The sequence below is a fragment of the Numida meleagris genome, chromosome 2 (assembly GCF_002078875.1).
Source record: "Numida meleagris isolate 19003 breed g44 Domestic line chromosome 2, NumMel1.0, whole genome shotgun sequence".
NCBI classification, from domain to species: Eukaryota; Metazoa; Chordata; class Aves; order Galliformes; family Numididae; genus Numida; species Numida meleagris.
The window spans coordinates 125,946,883-125,973,218 of NC_034410.1; the positions used below are offsets into that span (position 1 = coordinate 125,946,883).

General features: G+C 41.8%; 1 protein-coding gene across 1 annotated transcript in view; it reads left to right on the plus strand.

Moving 5' to 3' along the window:
- LAPTM4B (lysosomal protein transmembrane 4 beta) overlaps positions 1–26,336 on the plus strand; it is a 61,404-nt gene that overhangs the window by 7,576 nt on the left and 27,492 nt on the right. Inside the window, 4 exon segments of the mRNA XM_021386411.1 lie at positions 6,769–6,880; positions 14,249–14,322; positions 14,945–15,067; positions 25,820–25,918. Of these exon segments, the coding sequence (XP_021242086.1) occupies positions 6,769–6,880; positions 14,249–14,322; positions 14,945–15,067; positions 25,820–25,918 (408 nt within the window).

Here is a 26,336-nt window from a genome sequence, read left to right on the forward strand (position 1 = left end):
GTTCTGGACCTCCTGTGGGTCTGCTCTCTTTCATATGCCTGCAGTCAGCTCCAGCCCCTGTGATCTTAGTCCTCTGGCTTGGAGAGCTTTTCAGTGTGCTGTGGCTGTTTTCACTTCACTCCTGACTCATGCTGAGCAAGGTCTTGTTCCATCAGGAGGTACATTAATCTACTTAATACAGACGGGAGGAATGTTTTTGGCAGAAATGGAGGTTTGTGGGAGATTTTCACCACGTGGAGGTGCATTTTCCAGCCATGAAACAGTTGTGCCCAAGCAGATTGAATAAATGTGATCATGTTGTAGTAATTATCTGTGGTGTACTATCCTTTGGTGTATGCCCTCTTCTTTCTTATGTACCCAAACCTCTGCCTTAGCAGGTGTATGTGACTTGCTGCCAAAAGCTGGGCATGCTCCTCTCAGCAGTGCAGCAGCACATGTCTAGAGGAGCTGGAGGTCAGTCTGGGCTCAGGCAGCACTGTGGCTGGTATGGGTGACACTCCTGCCAGCCGCTGGGGCCAGCTGCCTCTGCCAACTCAGCCTGGGTGTACTGGGCCATCCTGTCACAATTCCAAATCAAAGTTCAGGCTCATGGATGTATCCAAGCTCACATCACTCGAAGGGCTGCCCTCAACCTCTTGTGGTCACCTGTAAGCTCAAAGGTCCATTTGTAGAAGTCAAGAACAAATGCAGAAACCCAGCCAATCCCAAATGACTATTTGAACAGCACTTATTCTAATGAGGCTTTAATGCATGCCAATTCTTTCCTAGCTCTCCATGGTATCCTGAACCAAGGTGCAATCTGTTGGAAAATGTGAGCTGGTCAATCCACACTGTAATTCAAATGTTTCCATGTGATCGTACTTTCCCAGTCCTGGGTAGAAGGCATCAGCGGTCATTTTCAGAACCTTGAGCAGACAGAGTTTCAACTTTCTTTAAATACAATGTAAAAGTAATAAAGAATCCACCAATAAATTTACATATAAATACCTTATTCCCTTAAACCACAAAAGGACTAAGATTAAGTATATAACAAATTAAACTCTATCTGTAGGGAGACAGAAATCTCTAGTGTGCATCATATACTGTCTACCCATCTATTTTTTCTTTTGTAAATTTAGTCATTACCATATTTCATTAGTGACAGGCCTCCTGTGGTTTGGGTTTTAGGGGTTGGCAGGCAGCAGTTGTTGAGTCATTTTTACAGAAGAGTGCTGATAAATTATGCTGGACTTCCTATATCAATTTAATCAGCACAGAATTTGAAGTGCAGTGCTTATTGTCCTTATAATAATAGAAGCTAAGATTGAATATAAAGTCTGATTAAAATACTTTTATGCAGATTTCTATTGTATTAAGTCCTTAATATGCATTCTGTACTAGACTAGTTTGAGCTTGCCTGGATCATTCTTTGACTTGTCATGAAGTAAGCAACAGGAATTGCAGACTTTACCCTAACTTCTCCAGATTAAAGGGAGACTTAATTGCTATTTCTGATCTGACTAATGTTCTCCCAATATCAGTGCAGCATTTCAGATAGCAGTTAGAAATGTACTTTAAGAAACCACATAAAGAAGTAAGAATGACTTGTGCAGGGAAGACATTTTATTTTATTCTTCTATTATTTTAAGTTTGGGCAATAACCTGAAGCTTATATTTCGTTTTTAAGATGCCTTGAAATATGACCAAGCACATACATTTCCTGAAAAAACCTCTCAGCTTCTCTGTATTCCTCCTTATATCTTCAGTAATAATGTCTGTTAACAAATTTCACTGGTGAAAGGTGTGAAGGATTTCCCTTTAACCCAACTTTACTTGGCCATCTTTCTGTTTCCCTTCAGGCTGTTACACTAGGTGAAAAGCCAGTCAAGTGCAGCTGAGTTTCCTTCCTTGAACCATTCATTATTTTGTGCATCACTAATGTAACTGCAGCTTTTCCCTACCTCCATAACTGGAGGGTTGATATACTTCAGTTAACATGAGGCAGAAGGCTTACATAGCAGAAAGAAGATGGAGAAGTAACTGCTCTGATAGCCAGAACTGTCCTGCTCTGCCATGTCTCAAGAGTTCAGGCTGCAGAGTGGCATATGCACAGATGTAGCTTCTGTTTCCCCTGTGCCCTGGGAGAGAAGGTGACTGAACCACTTGCATGAAATCCATAATGAAGCTGTTCACATACCAACCCTCTTTTCTTCTCACATCCTTTGACTGCTCTCCACAGCAGTCAGACATCCACAAAAACTTAATTTCCAAAATTGCCTCCTTGTTTACTCCTTAATCAGAATTCAGAAAAAAAATATATACGGTTTGCCTAATAGAGAGAGGACAAGAACATATAGAAAATTCTGCCTGTAAAGCACTATAGATCATAAACCTTCCTAAGTAATCATCAGTGCTAACATGGAAGTCTGGAAAAGGAACCCCAAATGGCACAAATCTTCCTTGAGCTGTTAAGATAAATCCTGAACTTGATTTTTTTTCTTTTCTAACATTCTTGTATTCTCTTGGTAAACAAAAGTTGTCTTGGTATTATCTTCTATGCTAAAAGAAAGGTGCGAGAAAAAGTGAAAAATATGTTCAGTGGGAAGGCAAAGGTAGATGGAGAAAATTAAAGATTGTCAAGGTAGCCTACCTAGACATTTTCTATACATTCTCTCTCTAATGGTAATACTGACTTCAGGTATTCAAGTATTATAAAATATTCACAGACCTGTCTTTGGTTTAGATTCAAGGTGCAAGAAAGATGTGGTTTTTGGCTTTTTGTTTGTTTGTTTGTTTGTTTTGTTTTTTCCCTCTAGAGAATGAGCACTATCGTGTTTGGCTTTCTAATAGTTTCGTGTTCTTTTTATACTGTGGTGCCCAAAACCGCACACAGTGCTTAAGGTGAGGCTGCTCCATTTGTGGAGTGGGAGTCCAGAGCAGAGGGGGAAAGAGACGCAGAATTAAAAGCACATGTACATCTTTCACCACATGGACTGTGTGCAGATAAGTACATGCATGGTTTCAGCCATAAATGGAATTCTCAATATAAATGCAGCTACTTTTCTTCTTACTTTTTCCTATAAATATGAGGGATTCTCTTCACTGCATTGGGAAGTCTTTGGAGAAGCCTGGTAGAATATTCGTGGAGCTGACCCTGTGGGGTTCCAGAAAAACATCAGCGTATTTTTAGCACAGTGTGCCAAATTAAATAAGCTTAGTATTTTCTCTTCTAAATTCCTTTACCAGAGCAACTGTAAACTGGATGAACTCCACTGCAACTCCTGACATCTCTTATAGTGTTTACAGTCATCTGTGTCACTCACTGGCTTGAACGTTTCCCTTTTGCTTGAGTTAGGTACTGGTAAAAGGTCTGTATGGATGGCATGCTCTTAGGAGATTCTGTTTTTATTTTAGGTAAGTGGGGATAGATACCATGCAGCCCACAGCCCTGTGAGGTGTCTGAAATTATAGCAGTATTCATGGCCTCATCACCTGCTGATACAGTGTCGATGCACAGTGATACACCTCTCTCTTCTCTGCATTTTATCTCCATGGGTCACTTCTCATCTTGGGAACAAACAGCATGGAAGAGAAGACAGCTAACTCATCAGTGGCAGAGGTCTCAAAGTTTAGTGCATTATGTAGTTTCCAAACTCTGGATGCTGGCTGTGGTAATTGTGAGGTTGATTCCTTGCATCCTAAAACACTGTTTGTTCCCTCTAGCAGACTTGCCTCATATCGCATCAAAGAACTGTAGGATTTAGTTTCTTGCTGAAACATTGCACAGTTAAATACTTTCTAAATACTGTTAATTAATTGTTACTTTATTTGTTCCTGAAGGAATGTAAAACCTTTTGAAGGAAATCTTGGCCTTATTGAGAGAGCAACAAAACCTCCTTTGCTTTCCTAGAACAGATTTCAACTTTCATAGCAGCCACATATGTCAACAGAGATTCGCCCTGTGCTCTTTTCCTTGATGATGTGCCCTTGGAAGAGGCTACATCAGTAAGTTTTTAGGTATATTAAACGTATGCATTAAAGCATTATTCAAAATTCAGTGATTGCTTCACATTCAAAAGAACAGAAAAAAACCCAAGAAATGCAATACATCCAACTGTGCACACATTTATTTTCTTGAGAAAGAGGTTGAGCAAATAAACACTTGTTGTACTTCACTTCCATTGCTGACAGCACAGTTGGAAGGTGCTCATAGATCATTATGAGGATCTGAATATAAAAACCCGATAAATCATAAAAGTGATGCACTGGAATGACTCCACTGACTGCACTAGGCTTTAGTTCAGACAAACACATCCTGTGTCTCCGTACACAGACTTAAAGACTATGCTGACCAACATGTAATCTGAATCTGGGCATATCCGCATGGAGAAAGCAGAATGCCTAGGTCAGTATTTCACAAATCTTCCTGTCTGTGTCTGCACAAAAGATTAAACTGGCATGTCTTTAAATAGCAACATGATACACATTTATAGTTTCTGATTACTTGCTTATTTTGAGCATTCTCTTTAAGTAACATTTATGTATTACCATCATCTGTCCTCTGGTTTTCCACAAAGAAGTATAAAGCAATAACTGGATTGCAATATAAAGTTATATGTAATACTGAAAATTGAGAAGGTCTGTAGATTAATTTGAATCTTAATGGTCATCTGGCCTGCCTTGAAAACCAACCAAGAATAAAAAGACAAGACAAGGCTATGTTAACAGCATTCCTAACACAAAGCTATCTAACTGTTCTGTGACAAAATGCAGCAATGAGAATTCCTGAACCCTTCTAGATGATCTCTTCTACTGCCTGATTGTTCTGACTGTTCAGCAAGTTGCACAACCTACATTCCCTTTTGCTGTAATTTAAATATGTTACTTTACCCATTTCCCAGCAGATGTGGAGTTTATTGCCCCCTTTTCCTTGTCTTTCTCTCTTCACTAGACTAAGCATCTTCAGCTCTTCCCTGCCAGTCACACCTTTTAGACATCTAATCACCCTCTGTTCTGTTGGAGGACCCTCCTCGGGGTTTTTACCAGTATGTTTTTGAAGGACTTTGGACTAGGCCCTTCCTGCAGAGTCTCTGTAGAGGACAAGTAGAAGGATAACTTGTGCTTCTGATGCCCAGGATCCTGCAGCACTGCCCACTGTCGTGCTGCTCCCAGGATGGTGCTGAGTCATGTTCAGTTTGTTCATTGTTGTTCTCAGCACAGGTTACTTGAAATACCAAGTATTTCAACAATCCTGGAGAACCCTATTCAAGAGACCTTCTGTGAATCCCCGAGAGCTGTTCTTTTATCACAGCCATCCAGCTGGCCATGCACTCACCTTCCTGCGCTTTCGGCCAGACCAGGTTTTCCCAACTCACTAATGAGAATCTCATCATGTCAAAAGGACTGCTAAGATGCAAAGAGATGATATCTACTGCTTTTCCCCTGTTCACAAAGCCCATTTGCCTGTAGAGAAGGTAAACAAGATGAATTAATGCAGCTTGTCATTGGCAAACCCATGGAAAATACTATGACCACACAAATTTTAAGTAAAGTTTTTTAACACCACTTTATTGTCTGGTTTTGGATTTATTTATTTTATTCTTGAATAACACACTAGTCAGAAATTCTTTTATGGCCTTTTTGCTTTGTGAAGGTATAAACTGTGCTTGTTCTTTCCTGTCTTGTGTGTCTAACCTAATAATAATTTTTTCAAAGAGCATTGCTAATAATTCTTGTATCAGCTAAACTCAACAGAATTTGCCCATCAAAAGAATTTATCTTTACCAAGAAATTCTCTAGCCTGTTCATGTCTTATTATAGCCTGTGTTCTTACACCTTTTTGTTGCTGTTAGTAATCTGTGATGAGATTGGGATGACTTCAAAGTGAGAACCAATGCAATAAAAACGCATCTTTTCCAGCACACTCTATTATCAGCTTTCTTTTCTTTATTTTTCTGTTGATCAGTTATCTTCCTACTTCCATAGAACAATTTTTTAGCCAGGCTGTGTTATTTCATGCTGAGTAATCTTCTTCTCTGCAATTAGTCCTCATCATTCAAAGTTATATAAACATTTTGTTCACATTAGTTTTAAAATACAGCTCTTCCCTCCCTTTACATTCCTCTCATACCTGGTCACTGGCTATCTGTTTCTACTGAATTTTTCAGTAAATACTGTATTCTTGCATTTAACTCACTTACCACATTTAATAGACCAAGTCTTCCTGGGTGTGAATTTCCCCCTATACATTTTGCCTCAAGATGTTCATCAGGCATTGGGTTCATGGTGCCACCTACTCCCATCCTTCTAAGGCCTTCTGATTTAACAGCTCATGTAAGCCAGCTCATCATTCACAGCCTCTTCTAAAACTCATGCTCTTCCAGCAAATGATCCACTCCTTGATCATCGAGCACTTTAACAGGACATGTCACCAATTCCAGCTCTGTCCTGCTAATAATCCTTCACTGCAGCAGTCATGTGTAGTAATCTCAAAGTTACTGTTTTTAACTGATATTCATTTTTCTGACAGAACAAACTGAAATGGCCATGTTAAGATGTTTCATGATGAAAGAGCAGTGGTAACTTGTCTGATGTTGTAGGAGAGAGTCCAAAGGAGAAGGAGTAACTCACACAAATCCAGAGAAAATAACTGTGATGTTAGTGAAATATTACAGTTCTGTGGTTGGAAAGCAGCCTGTGCCTCAGCCAGCAGAGCCAGTGGGAGACATCCTGTCCAGAGCTGTTTCATGGATTGTTTTCCTGACCCATTTCCCCTCTCCCTCTCCACAGATCATCAACTCGGTGGTACTGCTGATTCTGCTGAGCGCCCTGACCGACCCTGACCAATACCACCTCACCAGTGCCGAATTAGGGGGTGAATTTGAATTTATGGATGATGCTAGTAAGTACGGACCATCAGAACACGAACACTCATTGCTCCAGAAGTTAGGTAGCTGTCCTATCATTTCAGTAATTATTGTCATTTAGTTGTTTTATCCCCTTCCCTTGGTATCTTACAGATGCATTTTTATTGTGAATGCTGCATTTGTGGCACTGTTCAAGCTGGTTGCCTGCTAGTAGCCTTACAGCTACTTGTGCTGTTCCTTGACTTGGCAGGGCAGAGCCAGCCCTGGACATGCAGATGTTATCCCTCAGTGCAGTACTGAGAGCCCTGGGGGAATTTTGCAAGATTCAGGGAGCTTTGACCTCTGAGTCCCATGCTATGTAGTGCCTGCCAATGCATAAGAACATGTGCTGCTATTTCTGTAACCATGCGGATGTGTTGTCCAGATGTACCATCTAGATTCCTGTTGTACATCTTCGAACACCCTCCATGTCCACATGGCATGAGTTGCATCAACCTGTCATGATAGATGCAGGTGTAAACATTAACTGCATAGTCACAGAAGTATGGCAATAACACAGGGCTGCTCCTTCTCACACCTAAGGCCATAGCAAATCTTCAACACCGTTTTAGGGCACTGTGAGGCAGGCCATTTATTTCTGCTGCAAAAACCTCCTGTCCTTTGCAAATACTTCTTTCTTCCAGGACAGTTTCATTTCCAGGACAGTTATTTGGTGGTGTTTGGCCTCTTGGCTTGTTTTAACTGTTTAAGTAGTATTTGGAAATTTTTCCCCTGTATGTTTTTTTGATGAAAATATCTGTTTATTTGCATTTCTGCTCAGAAGATAGCTACATTCAGTAATTCCCACTGCAATCTGAAATAAGGGCTCCCACTACTTTCACTGGGGCCTTGCTGCTCACAACCACACATCTACAGCAAAAGGCTCCAACTCCATTCCTCATTCCTGCTGCAGTCAATAAAAGTATCAGCAGGAAAAGGAATAGCTCCACGCATGAGGAAAATAATTACAGCCATTGTGTGTTAGAGCTGCTGGGTTATTTGTTAAGGGATACTTATTTCCACAAGTTCTTTAGTGCAGATCAAAACCTCGAAGGCTTACATTTAATATTAGGGGGCAATTGCTACTTTACTGTGTCTTCACTGACAAAGCACCTACAACTTTGCACTAAAAATCTTTTTATATAACTGGATTTAAGAAAATAGGGACTGCCGTAGATACAGATGGACTCCTAGCTGATTCTGACATATTAAAACTGACTGCCTTGTCCTAATTCTCAGAGATTAACCTTGGTAATGACTGTCTGTCAGTGCGGTTTTATATAGCCGACATCTGAGGCCTGCCAGTGCCCAAGGCTTTAAAATAGTAATTCTCTTTTGTAATGCAATAGCTGTCAGATCAAGTACATTGGGGATTTCCATCTACACTTGAAAATTGCATTTTTTATATTTTTTATTGAGGCTTCTGAAGTGAACCCTGAAAGACTGTAAAAGGATGGCTTGTGGGCCAGGTGACCTCATTTCCATTCATTAAAGGGAACATTTCCCAGGCAGTTTAATTACAAACGAACATTTGAATTAAGGTCTCCTTTTCTTCTTTGACTCCCTCTGGTTTCATGCCTTACTGAGTAAGGCAGCTGAATCAGGCTGCAGGCTTTCACAGCCACTGGAAATAGCTGGCAATAATTTTTTTTTAATTATTATTTTTTTTAATATGACTGTATTTGTTCAAATTTGAGGAGACCTTTTCTTGTGAGATAAAACATCAGACAAACTGTCTCTTACCCTACTTTTATTTGCCTATTTTTGAGTAAATATTTCCTTGGTTAGCTGCATGTGCAGAAACACTTCAATAGGAAACCATGTGTAAAAATATAGTAAGATAAATCATTGTTTAATGCTAATGAAGGTCCCAACATTGTTATCTATATGTGCTTGTGCTGACAACTATAACAACGATGGAAATATTAGTAGCTTTTATTCTCACTGCTAGTTTTGTTGCTCTTATCAATAGCAAACAAACATGTAAAATTTGCATGTAAAATTGTCACACTCTTACCAACCCTCCTCAAGTAGGCTCAGTGTCAGCTTGAAATTATCTTATCAGCTGAATCATAATACTGGAGGCGAGGGGTTACCTGACATTGATGACAGATTCGTCCTTGACTTCCAAGAAACCAGGATTCCACCCAATATTTGTAATCGTATTTCTTTATGACTGCATTTGGGCATTGTTTATGGACAATTTTCAGTTTTCTGTTCCATAAGTGTCCTAGTTGTCTGTCACATTCAGAGCCAGAGCCAGTCAAGTGTGAAACATTTGAAAATGCCAGTGCAGCACCAGTTCTTATATGAATGGTTGCTCATCCTTAATTTCAGGACTTAGGCTTGCACATGATTCCCAGGGCATTGCCAGGGGCTCTGAACTAACTGGTCGATTAAGCCGAAGTACTTACCTGAACACTTCGAAAAATGCTGTAGGGCAGAGCTTTTTCCTTTTATTCTAGAAAAGGAAGCAATGGGGAAAAAGCACACCTGGAGGCCTTGCCGTGCAGCAGATGATGTGCTGGATGAAAGGGTGTGTGGTTTGGCTGCCTCCCCTAGACATCACCTGAGGGAGATGGAGGAAATGATTTCCAAGCCACTTTCCATCATTTATCAGCAGTTCTGGTCAACCAGGGAAGTCCCAGATGGCTGCAGACTTGCCAGTGTGACACCTATCTACAAGAAGGGTTGGAAGGAGAATCTGGGGATCTACAGGCCTGTCAGCCTGACCTGAGTATCAGGCAAAGTTATAGAGCAGATTATCTTGAGTCCAAGCACACAGCGTATGTGGGACAACCAAGGAATCAGGTCCAGCTAGCATGGTTCATGAAAGCCAGGTCTTACTTGACCAAACTCATCTCCTTCTATAACCACATGACCTGCCGAGTGGATCAGGGAAAGGCTGTGGAAGTAGTCTTCCTAGACTTTAGCAAAGAGACTGTTTCCTACAGCATTCTCCTGAATTCTTCTTCACTGGGTGAAAAACTGGCTGGGTGGCTGGGCCCAGAGACTGGTTGTGAATGGAGTTAAATCCAGCTGGTGACCAGTCACTAGTGGTATTCCCCAAGGGTCAGTAACAGGGCTGACCTCGTTTAATATCGTTATTGATGATCTGGATGAGGGGATTGAGTGCACTCCCAGTAAATTTGCAGATGACAGCAAGCTGGGAGGAAGTGTTGATCTGCCTGAGGGTAGGAAAGTCCTACAGAAGGATCTGGACAGCCTGGGGTCACTAGGCTGAGGCCAACTGTATGAGGTTCACAAGACCAAGTGACTGGTCCTGCACTTGGGCTTGGGGTAGAATGGCTAGAAAGCTGCACAGTGGAAAAGGATCTGGGGGTATTAGTCAACAGCCAGCTGAACATGAGCCAGCTGTGTGCCTAAGTGGCCAAGATGGCCAGCAGCATTCTGGCTTGTATCAGAAACAGTTCAGTCAGCAGAACCGGGGAAGTGATCCTGTACTCAGCATCAGTGAGGCCACACCTGTGCTCATTGTGGACTACAAAGCTGGTGGAGGGTCTGGAGCACAAATCTTATGGAAAGCAGCTGAAGGAACTGGGACTGTTTAGTCTGGAGAAGAGAAGGCTTAGAAGAGACTTTATCACTCTACAGCTAGCTGAAAGGTGGAGGTTGACTTCTCCCAGGTAACAGCAATAAGACAAGAGGGAATGGCCTTAAGTTGTTGCAGGGGAGGTTCAGGTTGGATGTCAGGAAAAATGTCTTCTCAGAAGGAGTGTTAATGCATTGGAACAGGCAGCCCAGGGAGGTGATAGACTCACCATCACTGGAGGTGTTCAAGGAAAGTGTAGATGTTTTACTGAGGGACACAGTTTAGTGGGCACAGTGGTGATGGGTCAACAATTGGACTAGATGATCTTAGAGATCTTTTCCAACCTTAATGATTCTATGATCTGGGAACCAGGGAATGCTTTGGGCTTCCTCCCCTAGTGGCTGTTTAGCTGAGCACATTTAGTCTCATCTTTGTTTTTATTATTTCTTTAGATCCTTGGGGAGTTTTCGTACTTGAAGTTGGACTAGAAAAAATGTGAAGAATTGTGTGAGCAGTTCAATGCAATGTTTTTGCCAGTAAAAGCCAAATAATCCCTGCATGGGAGATGAAAGAGCCCTGTAAATCAGTCTGTCTTCCCAGAAGGTTTTACCTAAGACTCCTGCTCAGCTTCTTCAGCTATGCAGGCTATTATTCTGGCATGTTAACAGCTCAAACAAGAAAGGAGCATTGCTAGTTTTCATTTACTGTCTTCATGCTATCACAGATTTGTGCGGTCCTTCCTAAGCCATATGAAACCTAGGACTGAAATCCTGCCTATGTACTGTAGAAACCTATGGGAACTTTGTCAAAATTAGCCAGTATCTCTGCCTGAGGATGTGCAAGTGAGATGAGCAGTGGTCTCTGTGCAGAGCTGAGGAGAACAGCAGGCAGAGTGTTGGGATACTCTCCCTGCAGAACATGATAGGCAACCCAGAGCACAAAAAGATTTAATTCAAATAGAAATATTTTTATAAGGAAACCTAGATAGCAGGCTTGAACTAGGGGGATAAAGGGGAGCATGTGCCTTTCCTGCCCCTCCCCATCAACATCACTGGTGTAGCATGAGCCCTATGTCAAAAGGAAGGGCAAAAGCTACATCAAGTACAAATCTTCTAGAGATGAGTGCCATGGGACATACAATACAGCTGGGAAAAAACTCACCACCCCCTGCCACTTATCATCTTGCTTAGTGTGCTGCGTATCTGTTTTCATTCTCACTAATTGACCCCAGTGCAGCAGCTCAAAAATCCTCATGAAGTCTTGAATGAGAAAGAACCATCTTGTTCCAAAGAGGGCTAGGCATGTCCATGCACAGCTAGAGAGGCAGCAGGGAGCACAAGTGTGTGGGACCAGAGCTCCAGTGTGAGGCTGGTGGTAGCTCTAATCTGGTGAGATCACACCTGGAGTACTGTGTCCAGATGTGGAGTCCTCAGTCCAGGAGAGATGTAGGCCTGTTAGAACACATCCAGAGGAGAGCCACAAAATGATCCAAGGGGTGGAACACCTCTCCTACAAGGACAGGCTGAGAGCTGGGGCTGTTCCACCTGGAGAAGAGAAGGTGCTGGAGAGACCCAATAGCGACCTTTCAGTATTTAAAGAGGGTGTAAGAAAGGAGACAGACTCTTTAACAAGGTCTTTTGTGACAGAACAAAGGGAAATGGTTTCAAATTATAAAAGGGAGAGCTAGATTGGACATAAGGAAGAAATCTTTTACAATAAGGGTGGTGAAGCACTGGAACAGGTTGCCTAGAGAGGTGGTGGATGCCGCATCCCTGAGACATTCAAGGTCAGGCTGGATGGGGCTCTGAGCAACCTGATCGAGCTGTAGGTGTCCCTGCTCACTGCAGGGGAGTTGGACTAGATGACCTTTATGGGTCCCTTCCAACTCAATCTATGATATTAGGAAGTAGCCTGCAGTAGTGTCTCTTCTGCTGCCCCTGTCCAGATCAGGCCATTTAGGGTCATCCTTGCAGGGAGGTGAAGGGACTGTCCCCTGCTGTAGGATGCTCCCTGGCGTGTGCTGGAATTAGGTGTCTTGAGAGCATTATGGTCAAAGGGAGGCATTGTCACACTTCAGATACCTCCAAAATCAGGCAGTGATGGGTAATGAACAGCTTGAACACAGTATTTGTGTTTCTCAAGTCCATCAAATACCTCCTTAAGGCAAGCAGTCCAAACGCACCTGGTTACAGCACGGTGGACTGCAGGCATCTCACAGATACTTTCAGTACTAGGACCTGAAAAAAATCATGTCCTAAATGCATGGCTTCCTATCTTATCTTTGGGCATAGCCTCTGAAATGTACTTGCAAAGTTCAGTTGCACTCCCAAAGTTACTGTAAGGGCAGGTTCAGAAATACAGTCTCTCATTTGTGGCATTCTGAAGAAGGCTGATGATGATGTATGGGAGGTATCTAGGAAAAGACCAAACGTATGTGATTTTTCCCCCCCAGGATCTCCTTCCAACGCTTCATGGCTTAGAAATTTCTTAAGTCTAATGAAAAGTTAATTGAAAGCTGAGCAGCAATAGAGGAAAAATATAGGATTCCTGTAATTACTCCAATCAAAACCTTAAAGAATATTTTGCTTCCTTTACCACTTTACCTTTCCTGGTAGATATACATCTTCATTAATAAACTGTGCATCTCTGTAATATTCGTGGTTGAAATGAAAGTTTCAAATACTTCATGTCTTTTGTAAGATGCCTCTAACAGCCTTGTCTAGTCTTTCTTTTAAATATATGTTTCTGCTTTGCTGAAGTATTTAGAGAGATGTGATCAATTGTTCATGTTAGCTATTACTGCAAAAACAAGCCGTACTGTGCATTCTCTCTTTGGTGTTTGTTGTTGTCTTTGTGTTGGTTTTTTTTGTTTGTTTTTCCAGATCCATGGCAGCTTGGTCATCCTTTAGGTTAGTTGCAAAATAGAACCGGCAATAATTAATAATGAATAATTTTAGACTAAAAGAGGGGAGATTTAGGTTAGATGTTAGATGAGCTGGCACAAGCTGCCCAGAGAAGCTTTGGATGTCCCATCCCTGGAGGCATTCAAGGCCAGGTCAGGTGGGGCCCTGGGCAGCCTAAAGTGGTGGGTTGGAACTGGGTAGACCCAAGCCATTCTATGATACTATGATAATGAGAACATCCTGATCTCCCCAAGATTAATCTGAACTTAGCTTTTTAGCTCAATACAGACCTCCTTTCTCAGCCTGTGATCTTCTCTCATCTGAGAGGCATGTCTGCAACCATGCGCAAAGATGTGACAGTGGTTCCTGCTGGTCCACGTGGAACAGACAGCCTTCAGCTGCATGTCCTGATGCCAAGAGCTGTCTCACTGCAGGCAGAGTTGGGTACAGAGTATAAAAGTAGCCAAAGGCCTGGTAACCGCCAGGCAGCCAGCTCCTGCTGAGCTCCAGTGTCTGGCAAGATCTGATTTATCCACAATGGTCACATTTTAAGTTCTGCACAGACACTTTTTGACTACTGATGTCATCACCACAGGCAAAATAGTCTTCTTGCCAATTATTCCCCAGATATTTGAAAATCCTTTGGAAAAAAAATGAAACTATTCACAGCCTTATCAAAGCTATGGAGGCTTGTGCAGAGTAATCACTGTCTTTGCATCTTGTATTTCGAAGGTTTCCCATAGGAGCTAGAGGTTTCCTTCAGCAATAGCTGGGCAATGTATCTGGCTCATCACCACCCACGCACATGTCCCATCCTGCCCTTCGGGATGCTCATCACTAAGCAAGTGGCAAAATAACTGAATCAAGCTCTGAATTTTTCTGCAATCACTCATATGTTTCTCTTTCAGATATGTGCATTGCCACAGCAATTTCTCTACTTATGATTCTGATTTGTGCAATGGCTACATATGGCGCGTATAAGGTAATTCATTATACTCCATAAAGATGTGAATTAAGCGAAGTATACAAGCCTATAGAAAACAAATTAAGAATGTTTTTAACAATGTCTTCTTTAGCAGAAAATTAAGAGAAAAAACAAAGAGGTGGCAGAGCTTGTTGCTTACATCAGTGGTATTACACGGCCCTGCTCTGAAGGCAGGACAGCTGCCCACTTGTATTTACTGTCTGCACTTTCAAACACAAGTAAGCTCTGGGCAAGCTGTGAATTCAGAGAACTGACTCTTGTTCCTACCAAAATTAACGGAATTTTTTCCCATTCACCTCTCATGCCTGTGGTTTGTCCCAGTACTAATCCTATTTATTAGGGAAAAAAAGAAATTCTCCTGTGGTTTTTAAATGTCCCAGTATAACAAGCTGTGGGACTTGCACCACACATACTGCAGCAGTTCAGCAGCCAAGCTGGCCTGGCCAACTCTTTTGGCTGAATATTGTATTTCCTTTAGCTGATTTTACAATGTATTTTCTTTTACAGCTTCATGAAATGTAACACTGCATTCTGTCAAATATTCCTTAGGTTTTAGTGCAGAAAGATATATATCCCTCCATTTTAGCTTGTAGCTGATGACTTTTTATTTCCTTTCCAGCAACATGCGGCTTGGATCATCCCTTTCTTCTGTTACCAGATCTTTGACTTTGCTCTCAACACGTTGGTTGCCATCAGTGTACTTGTCTATCCCAGCACAATTCAGGACTACCTTCACCAGCTGGTAAACAACCTGATATTCACAAGTCTCTTGGGGCTTAGGGGAGAACTGTGCTCAGTTTGTCCTGTATTTCTAGCCAATAGTTCACTGCTGACTTCCTAGGCAGTCCTTCAACAGTCCTCTCAGTTTGAGACTTTTCATCTATATTCAATATCCTTGCAAGTTACATTACTAACTTATTACAATGTTTGTGCCGAGTTCGGGAGTCTTAGAGTGCTGTGGAAGTTCTCAGCACCATTTCATTTAGAACGAGAATCATTGTAAGAGATAGGTAGTAAGTGATTGCTTCTGGATTCAAAGTTACTGTGTTCATATCCAGTGACTTATTTTTGGTGCTATATCAGGGATGTTTTGTTGCTCCTTTGAATGAATTTGGTGGCTTTAACACAGATTTCATTAAGCAGGAGTTTGATTCTAGACAGGTTTGTTTTTGCTAGGAAAAATTGTTGGTCTGTTTTAGGGACAAATAGAGGTATTCTTGTCATGTTCTACTTAAACCAGACATCCATAGTCAGCAGTGAGTGAACCTACAGGATGTGATTACTATCCCCTACAGCGAAGATAAGAACATCTTTTGTTTCAGGGCCATGCCCAGATGGGTTCAGATGGAGTTGCAGAGTTGTAGAACCTAACCCTGCAGCCATCTCTGAAAATCTGCCTTGAGAACTTGAATGCAGATTAGTTTGGCTGTGAACTTTGTTACGTGGATGTAAAACCAGCTTGAGCATTATAAATAACAGATAATGAGCAGCAGCTGGCAGATAAATGGCCACACAAATCTGTGGGAAGAGGCAGTGTGACAAGCCAGCAGGAGATGGGATACATCAGGGGCCTGTTATGATGCACCTTACTTAACACCCACCTGCCTTCACAGCCAGTGCTGCATTGGAATAGAAGCAAAGGAACAATTCAAAAGATGTTCAGAGAGAGGACTGGGAAAGAGCAAATTAAAGCAGGAGCCCTCCTGTTTACCTTTTGCCTGCAGTCCCTCACTTGGGTCAGTGCCAGCCCCACTTCTGTGGCAGCTGAGGGGCCATGTGGCTGCACAACCAGCTGCAGTTCTGCAGCTCACAGTCTCCATTCCAGGGGCTCGTTGTAACTGGGTTTTGCTTAATGTTGGTCCCTCTGGGAGAATGCAAGGGGGAAAGCAGCAGCCTTGGGAGCAGGCAGAGAGCTGCACATTGAAAAGATCCTGCTCTTCTTGCTGGGTGCCACATCTGGAGCTGGCTCACCAAGAAGGCAAAGGACAGCCAATTCCCTAAAAATCAGCAGGTCAGCACTGTCATTCCTGCTGCTAGGCCCTTCCATAAACAAAGCACAACAAGCAGGCCCCAGAGGATACTGGAAATTGTGCAGCAAATCACTTTGTGATCCATGTTGCTGTTTCAGCCTACATTCCTAACAGCTCCAATGCATTACTAATTACTCCAAGAAAGACACATTTTTCCCTTCTGTTCAGTGCAGCCACCATCTGCTGTGCACATATACTTGTGTTTTCTTCCATGACGCTTTTCCTGAGGTACACTGGGGCATGAAGCAGAGTCCTCCCGTGTGACTTCAAGAAAGCTGGAGACCTAATCTCCTGTGAAGAATTCTTCATGTTGTTGACGTGTTTTATTTTTGGATAACTCAAATTAATGAAACCTTCATTAAAAGTTACTGGAGGTTAAAAAATAACTTACAACCTCAGAGAAAAAAATCTGTAACTGGAAAGGGCAAAGGATTATTTATAAGTATATTAGAGATGAAAAAGAAAAAATTCTAGTGCAAGGAGAGGCCATTTGTTGGGCAGAGGTGATAAAAATACTGATGCAAAAAAGGAGGAAGTATTTACTAGCTATTTCTGCTCTGCATTTGGAAACAAGCAATATAATGTGTTTACATGGCCAGGGTTTTTGAAGTACTTTTATTTGCTGAGAGTCAGGAGAGTTTTCACTCTGAACACACAGTTTTTAAATGAATAAACCCAGCTAATTTGTACTCCAGTGTGTTAAACTATCTGGTTGCATGGATCTTTGTCTTGTGGTTGTGAATCATCTTGTGGATGAGCAGTGAGATTGTGCTTCATGAGCACTAAACTGTCTGTGTTCAGAAGGGCAAGGGGGATTTCCAGGATAATTACAGGCTGATTAGCCTGACATTGCTACCAAGCACAGTAACAGCAATACTGAGATGAGAGTCAATTGATAAAGGATTAAGACAGAGCAATATGATTAATGTCTGCCAGCACAGTTTCACGAGATATAATAGATTTTTGTAAGACATTTGACTTCACGGCATGATAGAGCATCAGTGAAACCCTTGATTAATAAAGGATGTATCAAATGGATTAGAACAGGTTAGCCGGCAGATGGGAAAGGGTTGTAGTCAAACGAAACATCTTCCAATGGGTTTTTATTTGGGGTTGAGCAAGGTCTCAACCCAACTTGACTTCTGTTAACAACCTTGGTGCCCAAAGGGCTGTTCACCAGGGCTAACACCAGCCATGGGAGAGAACTTCTCTAAGTCACTGTCTGGAGGGATCAAGTCCTTTATGGGAGGTTGAGAGCAGGAGCCTAATCTAGCTCTTGTTTGTCATGCTCTGAAATACTGTAGGTACACTGCATTGCCCAAAGTGAAAACATCTCTGCATTTCCCAGATGTGACTTTTCTCAGCAAAAATCATGTCTAATAAAACTTGTGGCTGACACAGAGACTAACTGAGATGTAAATTGACCTGGACAGACTGCATCCATGGGCCAAGGTAAACCATATGAGTTTCAACAGGGCCAAGTGTCGGGTCCTGCACTTTGGTCACAACAACCCCAGGCAACCCTACATACTTGGGGAGGAGTGGCTGGAAAGTGGCACACCTTGGTGTGCTGACGGACAGTCAGCTGAATATGAGCCAGCAGTGTGCCCAGGTGGCCAAGAAGGCCAATGGCATCCTGTCTTGTATCAGGAATGGTGTGGTGAGCAGGACTAGGGAAGTCATCCTGCCCCTGAACTCAGCATTGTTGAGGCCTCACCTCGAGTACTGTGTTCAGTTTTGGGCGCCTCAGTACAGAAAGGACGTTGAGGTGCTGGAGCAGGTCCAAAGAAGGGCAACAAGGCTTGTGAAGGGCTTGGAGAATACGCCCTATGAGGAGAGACTAAAGGAACTGGGGCTGTTTAATCTGGGGAAGAGGAGAATGAGGGGAGACCTCATTGCTCTCTTCAAATACCTGAAAGGTGATTGCAGTGAGAGCGGGGTTGGTCTCTTCTCAGTGGTGACAGGTGACAGGACAAGAGGAAATGGCCACAAGTTGCACCAAGGAAGGTTTAGGTTGGATATCAGGAAAAACTTCTTTACAGAAAGGGTTGTTAAGCACTGGAACAGGCTCCCCAGGGAGGTGGTTGAGTCACCATTCCTGAATGTGTTTAAAAACAGTTTGGATGTGGTGCTCGGGGACATGATTTAGTGGTGGGTTGTTAGAGCAGTATGGTTAGGTTGCGGTTGGACTTGGTGATCTTGAAGGTCCTTTCCAACCTGAGCAATTCTATGATTCTATGATTCTGTGATAAATAACCGTATGGACAGAGGCATTACCTTGTGATCCACACTGACTGGAGCCTGAGTTCATTCAGCAATATGTGCTACATTGCTAAATGTAAATACATTTTAAAAAAAAGGAATAGAAGGAATACAGATGAGCTTATGTTATAGCAACTGCACCTGGGATTCTGTAAATAAACTGGGGAACTAAATGACAAGTCTCCTTTTTTTTTTTTTTTTACTGCTCTGTTGTTGTCATTGGATGTGCCTAAATATTTCTTGTGTCTCTGATTTTTAACATGCAGAAAAGTTCCTCTGTAAGCCATTTAAAAGCTGGATATATTGCAGTATGATGACATATAACCAGCTTTTCCCACTTAATTTGTCAAGAAAGGAGATCAAAAGGTGATGCCATTATAGTTTTCATATGCAGAATAAGTAGATATTAAAAGGCTATTGAAATAATGATAATGATAATTATCAATAGCTAAAAGCTGGTCTGGTTAAGTTCAGTTAGAAACAAGGAATCATTTCTATTTTGTCATTCATAGCAGAGATTAGTGAATTTCAAAAGCTAGGTAGGGCCATGGTGAATTTTGTACAGTAATGCCAACTGTATAACGAAATTTTGAAGCTGTTTAACCCTCCTGTATCTGGGCCATGATCCTTAGCACAGGTATCTTAGCAGAAATCTCTGGGACCCTCACATGGAAGCCCATATCTGTTGGCAAAAGTTTGTCACATTTGGTGACGAATTTAGCAAATACACTCTTGAGTAGGAAGAAGCAAACATGTTCATTGAAGCTCAGATATCTAATGATAACAGAGTTGCTTTTGCAATATGTGGGATTTTAGTGGCAGAATAAGATGAAAGTAAAACCAAACTTTTCCAGTTTTTAGCAATAATGCTATCGGTGCAGTGTCAAATACTGTTATACAGGCTTGCACCCACAGACATGTTCCTCTACCTTTTAGTAATACTCCCAGTAGAGAAGTCTGTAGTCTTATACACCATGCTCAAAGTAAGATTGCAGTTAATACCTATATCCCCCCAGGTGAAATCTGAGTCATGCCAATTGCATGTGATCACTCCTGATGATTTATAAATAATGTTAGGAACATCTTGCCCTCTTTCTCTTTGCAGAGGCCTGCCAAGCAAGGCAAAAAAGCAAGGGAGTGGACTGTGTTTCTTCCTGGCAACCCTACTGTTTTTTTTTTTTTCCTCTAAAACTACTTTGAATACGGGGATTGATGTTGCAGAGAGCAGAGTTTCATAAGGGAAATGAGAAATCCCAATCATTCTTCAAATCCATGATTGAATATCTGGAAGAGCTTATTCCTTAAGTAATAGAATACATTTGGCAGCCATGGAAGAACATTACTTTCTTACCCTAAGGTCAAACCCCCGTATTTTTAATCACTTCTACTTCTCTATGTTATTATCTGTAATTATTCTATCTATTCATTATGGTGCACATGTATCAGATTTGAGTCTACCAGCAGTGAGTTAGAAGCTACTCTAAAACCCTCTATGTACTTTTAGAAAGAGGTTAAATAGGTATGTATCAATAGGGTAGGCAGAGCCCTAGCTAAAAGTGTTGCAATTGCCAAACATAGAGCACAGGCTGTTTTGTAACGTCAGCCTGCAAGGGCTGCAAGTGTCTTTGGAAACTTTGTGTTGGCTATTAGTACCCAGCTTCACACAGGTGTGCCACTCAAATCCTATACATTGCAAGAGCATGTTAGCGTGAAGGGTGATGTGAAATAAGTAGATGTTACAGCTATCATTTCAAATGTGCTGTGGAGATGACGTGTCTTGAAACCTTCTGAAGTTGTCTTGTTTGTTATCGGTGTCTCTAGAAAAGCAAAAAAAAAAAAAAAAATCTTCACATATCATAAATATTGCATATATAAAACAAAAATCTTTTCCATTCTTGGAGCAGTAGAGGCCTAAAGCAGTTTGACCTAAAGCACATTTTATTTCTTCACCTCAAATAACACTTTGATATATGTGCTTTCTAAAACCTTAAAACTAAACACTTCATCTTCTATCATCTGATATCAGTATACGTAATGAATTGAACAAGAGGTGCAGAACAGGCTAGTGTGCAACTGAGTTACACGACATTGTTTTTTTTATTAAAGTATAGATCTTTTTGAGGTCATCTAAAGAAAATTTTGAGGTATACTAAATGGCTGCAATGCTGATGTCTAACAGTTATGGTTGTATCAGCCATGCTTTTAAATCCTAAGGGAAAGGTCTAGAGAATATAAAAGATTAAACCTAGAGAAATGATTCCCATAAACTAAAGCTTAATAGAGGAATATTCTTTCTGACACTTTCTGACATTTTTAATACCATTTTATAATTCCAGAGAGGTACAATTAACTTCATAGCAGGGTTTCAAAGATTCTACAGACATATTACTGGTTTTTTCAGTTCTATAAGATATAATTATCTGAGGACTGTAACTGCTGATTGAGAATCCACACCATTTTTTACAACAGATTTTTTGAGATCCAAAAGGAAGGAAAGCATAGGAGATTGTACAAGAGGGAATTAGAAGGGACTTCATGCTTGGGCTTTCTGTTGTGCGTTTGTCCAATAATGACGCCAAATACTTGCTATGCAAATTTTAGCTTATTTTGAAGAATCTAATAGAGCTTTGCTATGTATAAGCAGTAATTATTTTTAATTGAAAGTTTACAGGTATATTATTATGTATGCAATGTGTTCAGTGTCTATGACAAGGTTATGAATGACACATTAGTTAAGACTACAGCATGCCAGTGCCACACCACTACAAGTACTTCTTGTTTGCGTAGGAATTTTCACAACATCTTGCTGCAAAATCCCTCCTGCATTTCCGATGATGGATTGTACATTTTCCCATCAAGCCATATGTCTCTTTTAGCTTCATCAGACCTTGCACAATGTTTGACACTGAGTTGTTCCCTGAAGTAAAGGTACCCGCGCATTTGCCAAACTTTTGGTCTGACCCTGGTGCCCAGGACCATCTCTGCAGCAAGATTTCAGCTCCTGGTTTCTCCATGGCTGAACAAGCCCCTTATACAGGAAAAGAATTTGTCTCTTCCAACTTCATACATCCATACTAGTGTTTGAGCTCATCACTGCAGCATCAGCAGAGGATAATGGGTTTTTGATTCATCTGATCCGCTTTTGGTACTGGAGCCAGCTGAGATGTTTCCAGTTATCTTTCCTGATTCTTTGCTAAACTCTGCGGGTTTTATAAATTATTCTTCCTACCACACTGAAGGGGTTTGTGGTTATGAGTCAAGATCAAGTGGTTCCTCAGCCTGTCTGGGCAAGCCAGTATTACATATCTTCTTGTTGGTAGGTGTAACCAGCCTCAGTAGCAAACAAAAGGAACTTCCGTGTTGACCCATGGCTCTGGGCCATTCATCCCAGCTCTGAAAGTTTTTCCTCTCACGCAGAAAGCAGGGAAGCCCCAGGAGGAATCACAAAATCACGGAATATTCCAGGTTGGAAGGGACCTACAAGAATCATCAAGTCCAACTTCTGGCTCCATGCAGGTCCGCCCAAAATTCAAACCCTATGTCTGAAAGCATTGTCCAAATGTTTCCTGAACTCCGGCAGCTTGCTGTGACCACTCCCTTTGAGAGCCTCTTCCACGTCCAGCCAGCCTCCTGTGCCCAAGAACCTGTCCCTAACCCCCACCCGCCCCTCCCCTGACACAGCTCCATGCCGTTCCCTCGGGCCCTGTCGCTGTCACAGAGAGCAGAGCTCAGCGCTGCCCCTCCACTCCCTGTGAGGAGCTGCAGCCGCCATGAGGCCTCCCCTCAGCTCCTCTGCTCTGGGCTGCACAAATCCAGGAGCCTCAGTCACTCCTCATGCATCTTGCCTTCTAGACCCTTCACCATCTTCATTATGCTCCTTTAGATCCTCTTTGCTAGGATCTGGCTTCATTTTTCACACTCTGCACCAAGACCTTATGGGTATCTGTTGATGGGGATAGCCCCCATGTGGGATTTGTTGTCACCTCACATCAGGAAAGATACCCAGATAGCTGAGTGTGGATGACACAAGCTGCAGTATTTGCTCTTCACATACTCTCCCAGCTTTCTGTGTTTATTTACTGTCCTTTCACCTGAAGCACCGCTGATGTAAGGGATGTGCTCTTCCCTGACTTGGCCAGGACTCACAGCTCTGGCAGATGTTCTTGCTCTTTGAGGTTTCAGGAGCTTCTTTGGTCATTTTCCCACCCTCCTCTTTCCCTCATGCAAATCTCAGTTGTGCTGATGTCTGGAAAGAACCCGTCGTGTTGTGGTCAAAATCCCAGCATTCAGTTGTCCCTCTTAGATGAGAGACTGGTTCCCAAAGCCAGAGCATCTGAGGAGGAAAGCCTCGCTAGGAGGTTTCTATTACACTCAGAAACTATTCTAACTAGTTTTTAATGGTAGGTCAGTTCTAAAATTAGCCTTTTCAGGCAGTTTTACTGGGACTGCCCCTGACTGACTGGGCTTTCTAACCTAGTGTATGGCCTCACTCCTGCAAACAGTAGAGTCAGCTGTGGCTGCAGTACTTAATTTTTCTGCATATAAGGTTTGGTTTTGCTTTTCAGTGCATCTTTTCTTGGCATACACTTTTGCTTTCTTGGTTTCTGGGTGTTGCGGTTTCAAGTGCAACAGGAAAAGGGGAGGGGAAGGCCCTTTTCAGCCTCCCATCCTCCTCTCAGGGAAAAGGAAAAAAAACAACCCAATTATGATAAGGAGAGATTTAAAAATTACTATAAATAGTAGAAGAATGTAAGATAATAATAAGAAAAAGAATTACAATTAATAAGACAAGTAAAATGGGAGAGAGGGAAGTTTTGACCATTCTGCTCGCTGTGCTGCCAGAAACTGGAAGGGCAGTTCACCCCACGACCCGGAATCGGAGATCATGTAGGGAACACTGGAGACTCCTGGGAATAGTAGTTTGTTCATCTCAATGTATCTTCCTCTTGGAGCTCACATGAAACTGCTAGAGAACACAGCTCCGCAGTGCACTGTGCCTCTGCACCCTTCTGCATGATGTCATGAAATGGAATACTGATAAAACCAGGATAATATTCACTCCTTATTCCATATCATTACATCATGCTTAAATTGTACAACACAATATATATGCACATACAAATCAAGTAGCAGTAATTAACATTACATACATGTATACATGTAACTACTGACTGTTTTCTCTCAGCGTCAAGTTACTCTGAGATATACGTTGATTATTCCCATTTTCTTGCATTATCCACCAAGTAAATACAGATTCCTGAGCAAAAGCAACCCCATGAACTGGCTTGCCCTTGCCCAAGGCTGGGATGACCCACAGTTTTCCCCAGTATGTTCTTGACGTATACTACAGGGACCTTATCCCCTTCTACAGTACGTACAAGGCTGGATTGGGCAGGGCTATCTTGACTGGCAGACCCTCAAGTATTGACTAACCAAATGGCTTCTGCTAGATGTTTATCCCAATGTTTGAATGTTCCGCCACCCATTGGTTTCAGCATGGTTTTCAACAGTCCAGTGTATCATTCAGTTTTCCCAGAAGCTGGTGCATGGTAGGGATATGATATATCCATTTAATGCCATGATTTTTGGCCCACGTGTTTATGAGGGTGTTTTTAAAATGAGTTCCATTATCTGAATCAATTCTGTTTGGGGTACCATGTTGTCCTGTTTTTCGAGACCTAACATAGTGTTATGGGCAGTGGCATGGGGGACAGGATATGTTTCAAGCCACCCAGTGGTTGTTTCCACCATACACTCTTGGCTTTCTTGGTTTGTGGGTGACCATATCCATTGTATATGTTGTGTGGAAAAAAAAAAAAAGTAACTTATTGAATTATAGCAAGCTGGTTTCCTACAAAAGCTGTACCTCAACAAAAAAAATAATGTGATAAAAAACTCCAGCCGTGGAATTCAGTACATTAACAGAAACATTTCTGTCAAGAGCGGAAAATGTGCTTATGTAACAGTTATCTGCAAATGGTTGCAGCCACTGTTGATGTTAATCACTCTGAACAGTTCATGGAAGCGCTAAATAAAGAGCTATTCTTACTAACAGCTGTCCAAAAAAAAAAAAAAAAAGAGAATTTCCTGAAGTGCTGGGCTGAGTTCTGGTACAAGGGGCATTATGGGATTATGTTGGATTTTCACCATCGTTGCCAAGAGTACAGTTGTAACTTGGTGTCTAGTTAATTGTCCTGACAAGGATGCAGAGCTGGCCTGCTTAAGTAATTTGGTCTGTAAGGAAGAAGGGGGTTGTGTGAAGAAGGAGCTAATGCATGCAGTTATGTATGCTGCTGCCACAGAGCTGTCTTGTGGAGAGAGCTCTATCTATCTGTGAACAATGGTTTATTCCATCTGGAACAGGAACTCATGTGTGGCGATATTTCAAAACAATTTGGAATGTTCAATTTAAAGAATGTTTTCTTTAAGCAATAGCAAATATAGCAAAGCATTTTTAGAGGTGGTTTTGCAGCCAGTGGTCCTGAAGTGTTACACAATCATAAATCATCTAAGGATGGATGTTGTTGCTTCCATTTCATAAACAAGATAACAGAAGTCTCTGGAGCTCATTCAGATTTATAATCACGAGTTGACTCCCCTGTAGGGCCCACACGTCCATTTCTACGGGGAAAGCATCAGGTCATATACTCAAACAGCAGCACTAACAAGTGCTCCTGGGGGAATTAGTCCAAATTTAGCTAAAAGAAGATGGAGTTGAATACAGACAGTGTCTTTTGATCAGATATTTAGGTGATAGGATTGTGCTGTCCAGTCTTTTCCTTTGATTTTTGGAAAGAGCTGCAACTGGTCTTTGGCAAGCACAGCCAGGACAAGATAGCCTGCACTTTGTAAGAGAAGAACTTGCCCACCATTGCTCAAGAGAAGAGATTTCTTGCTGCAAATCCTCCAGAGGGTTAATCTCTGTCTGTTACAAAACCATTGTGGGGAAAAAAAAAACACCCAAAACAGGAATAAAGCAAAAAGCAAATCCTCAGCGCTCTGGGGAACATTTGGCAAGCTGAGCCTTTGCAGCACCTGTCCCAACCAGACTTACTGAAGCTGGCTATTGGCACAGAGAGCTACTGATTTAGTAGATCACAGCAAGTTTTGTAAGCTATTAATTATAGACTGCAGTACTTGGATGTTTCTTAAGTGATTCATAAGATTAACTTACATTGTTTTGCTTACTTTTACTTCTGCAGCCCAGCAACTTTCCCTACAAGGAAGAGATCATGTCTGTGAACCCTACATGTCTGGTTGTGATTATACTCCTTTTCATAAGCATCATTTTAGCTTTTAAGGTAAGTTCATTACTTGTATAAATTCTACTTCTGGTCAAGGGTGAATTGTCCCCTCTGAGTGTCCTGGCTTCAAAGACACAGCCCAGGCAGTATGACAGCTGCACAAAACGAAGTAATAGACACTGAGGAAAAAAAGCAGAAAAAGTCACAGATAAACAGATGAAATACAAGCCAGAATGGGGAGGCATGATGCTTGTAGGGAGAGCTCATGACACATAAATTCATTGAAGGAGTTGACAAAGGAGAGACTACTGATACAAACTTCTTGGTTTTTCAAAAGGCGTTTGGCAGAGCCTCTCATCAAAGGCTTAAAAAAAGAAACAAACAAACAAAAACAACAAAAAAACCCACAACACCCTAAGATACGTGGGGATCCTCCCATATAATGTGGCTAGGAAATAAAGGGTAAATCATCAGT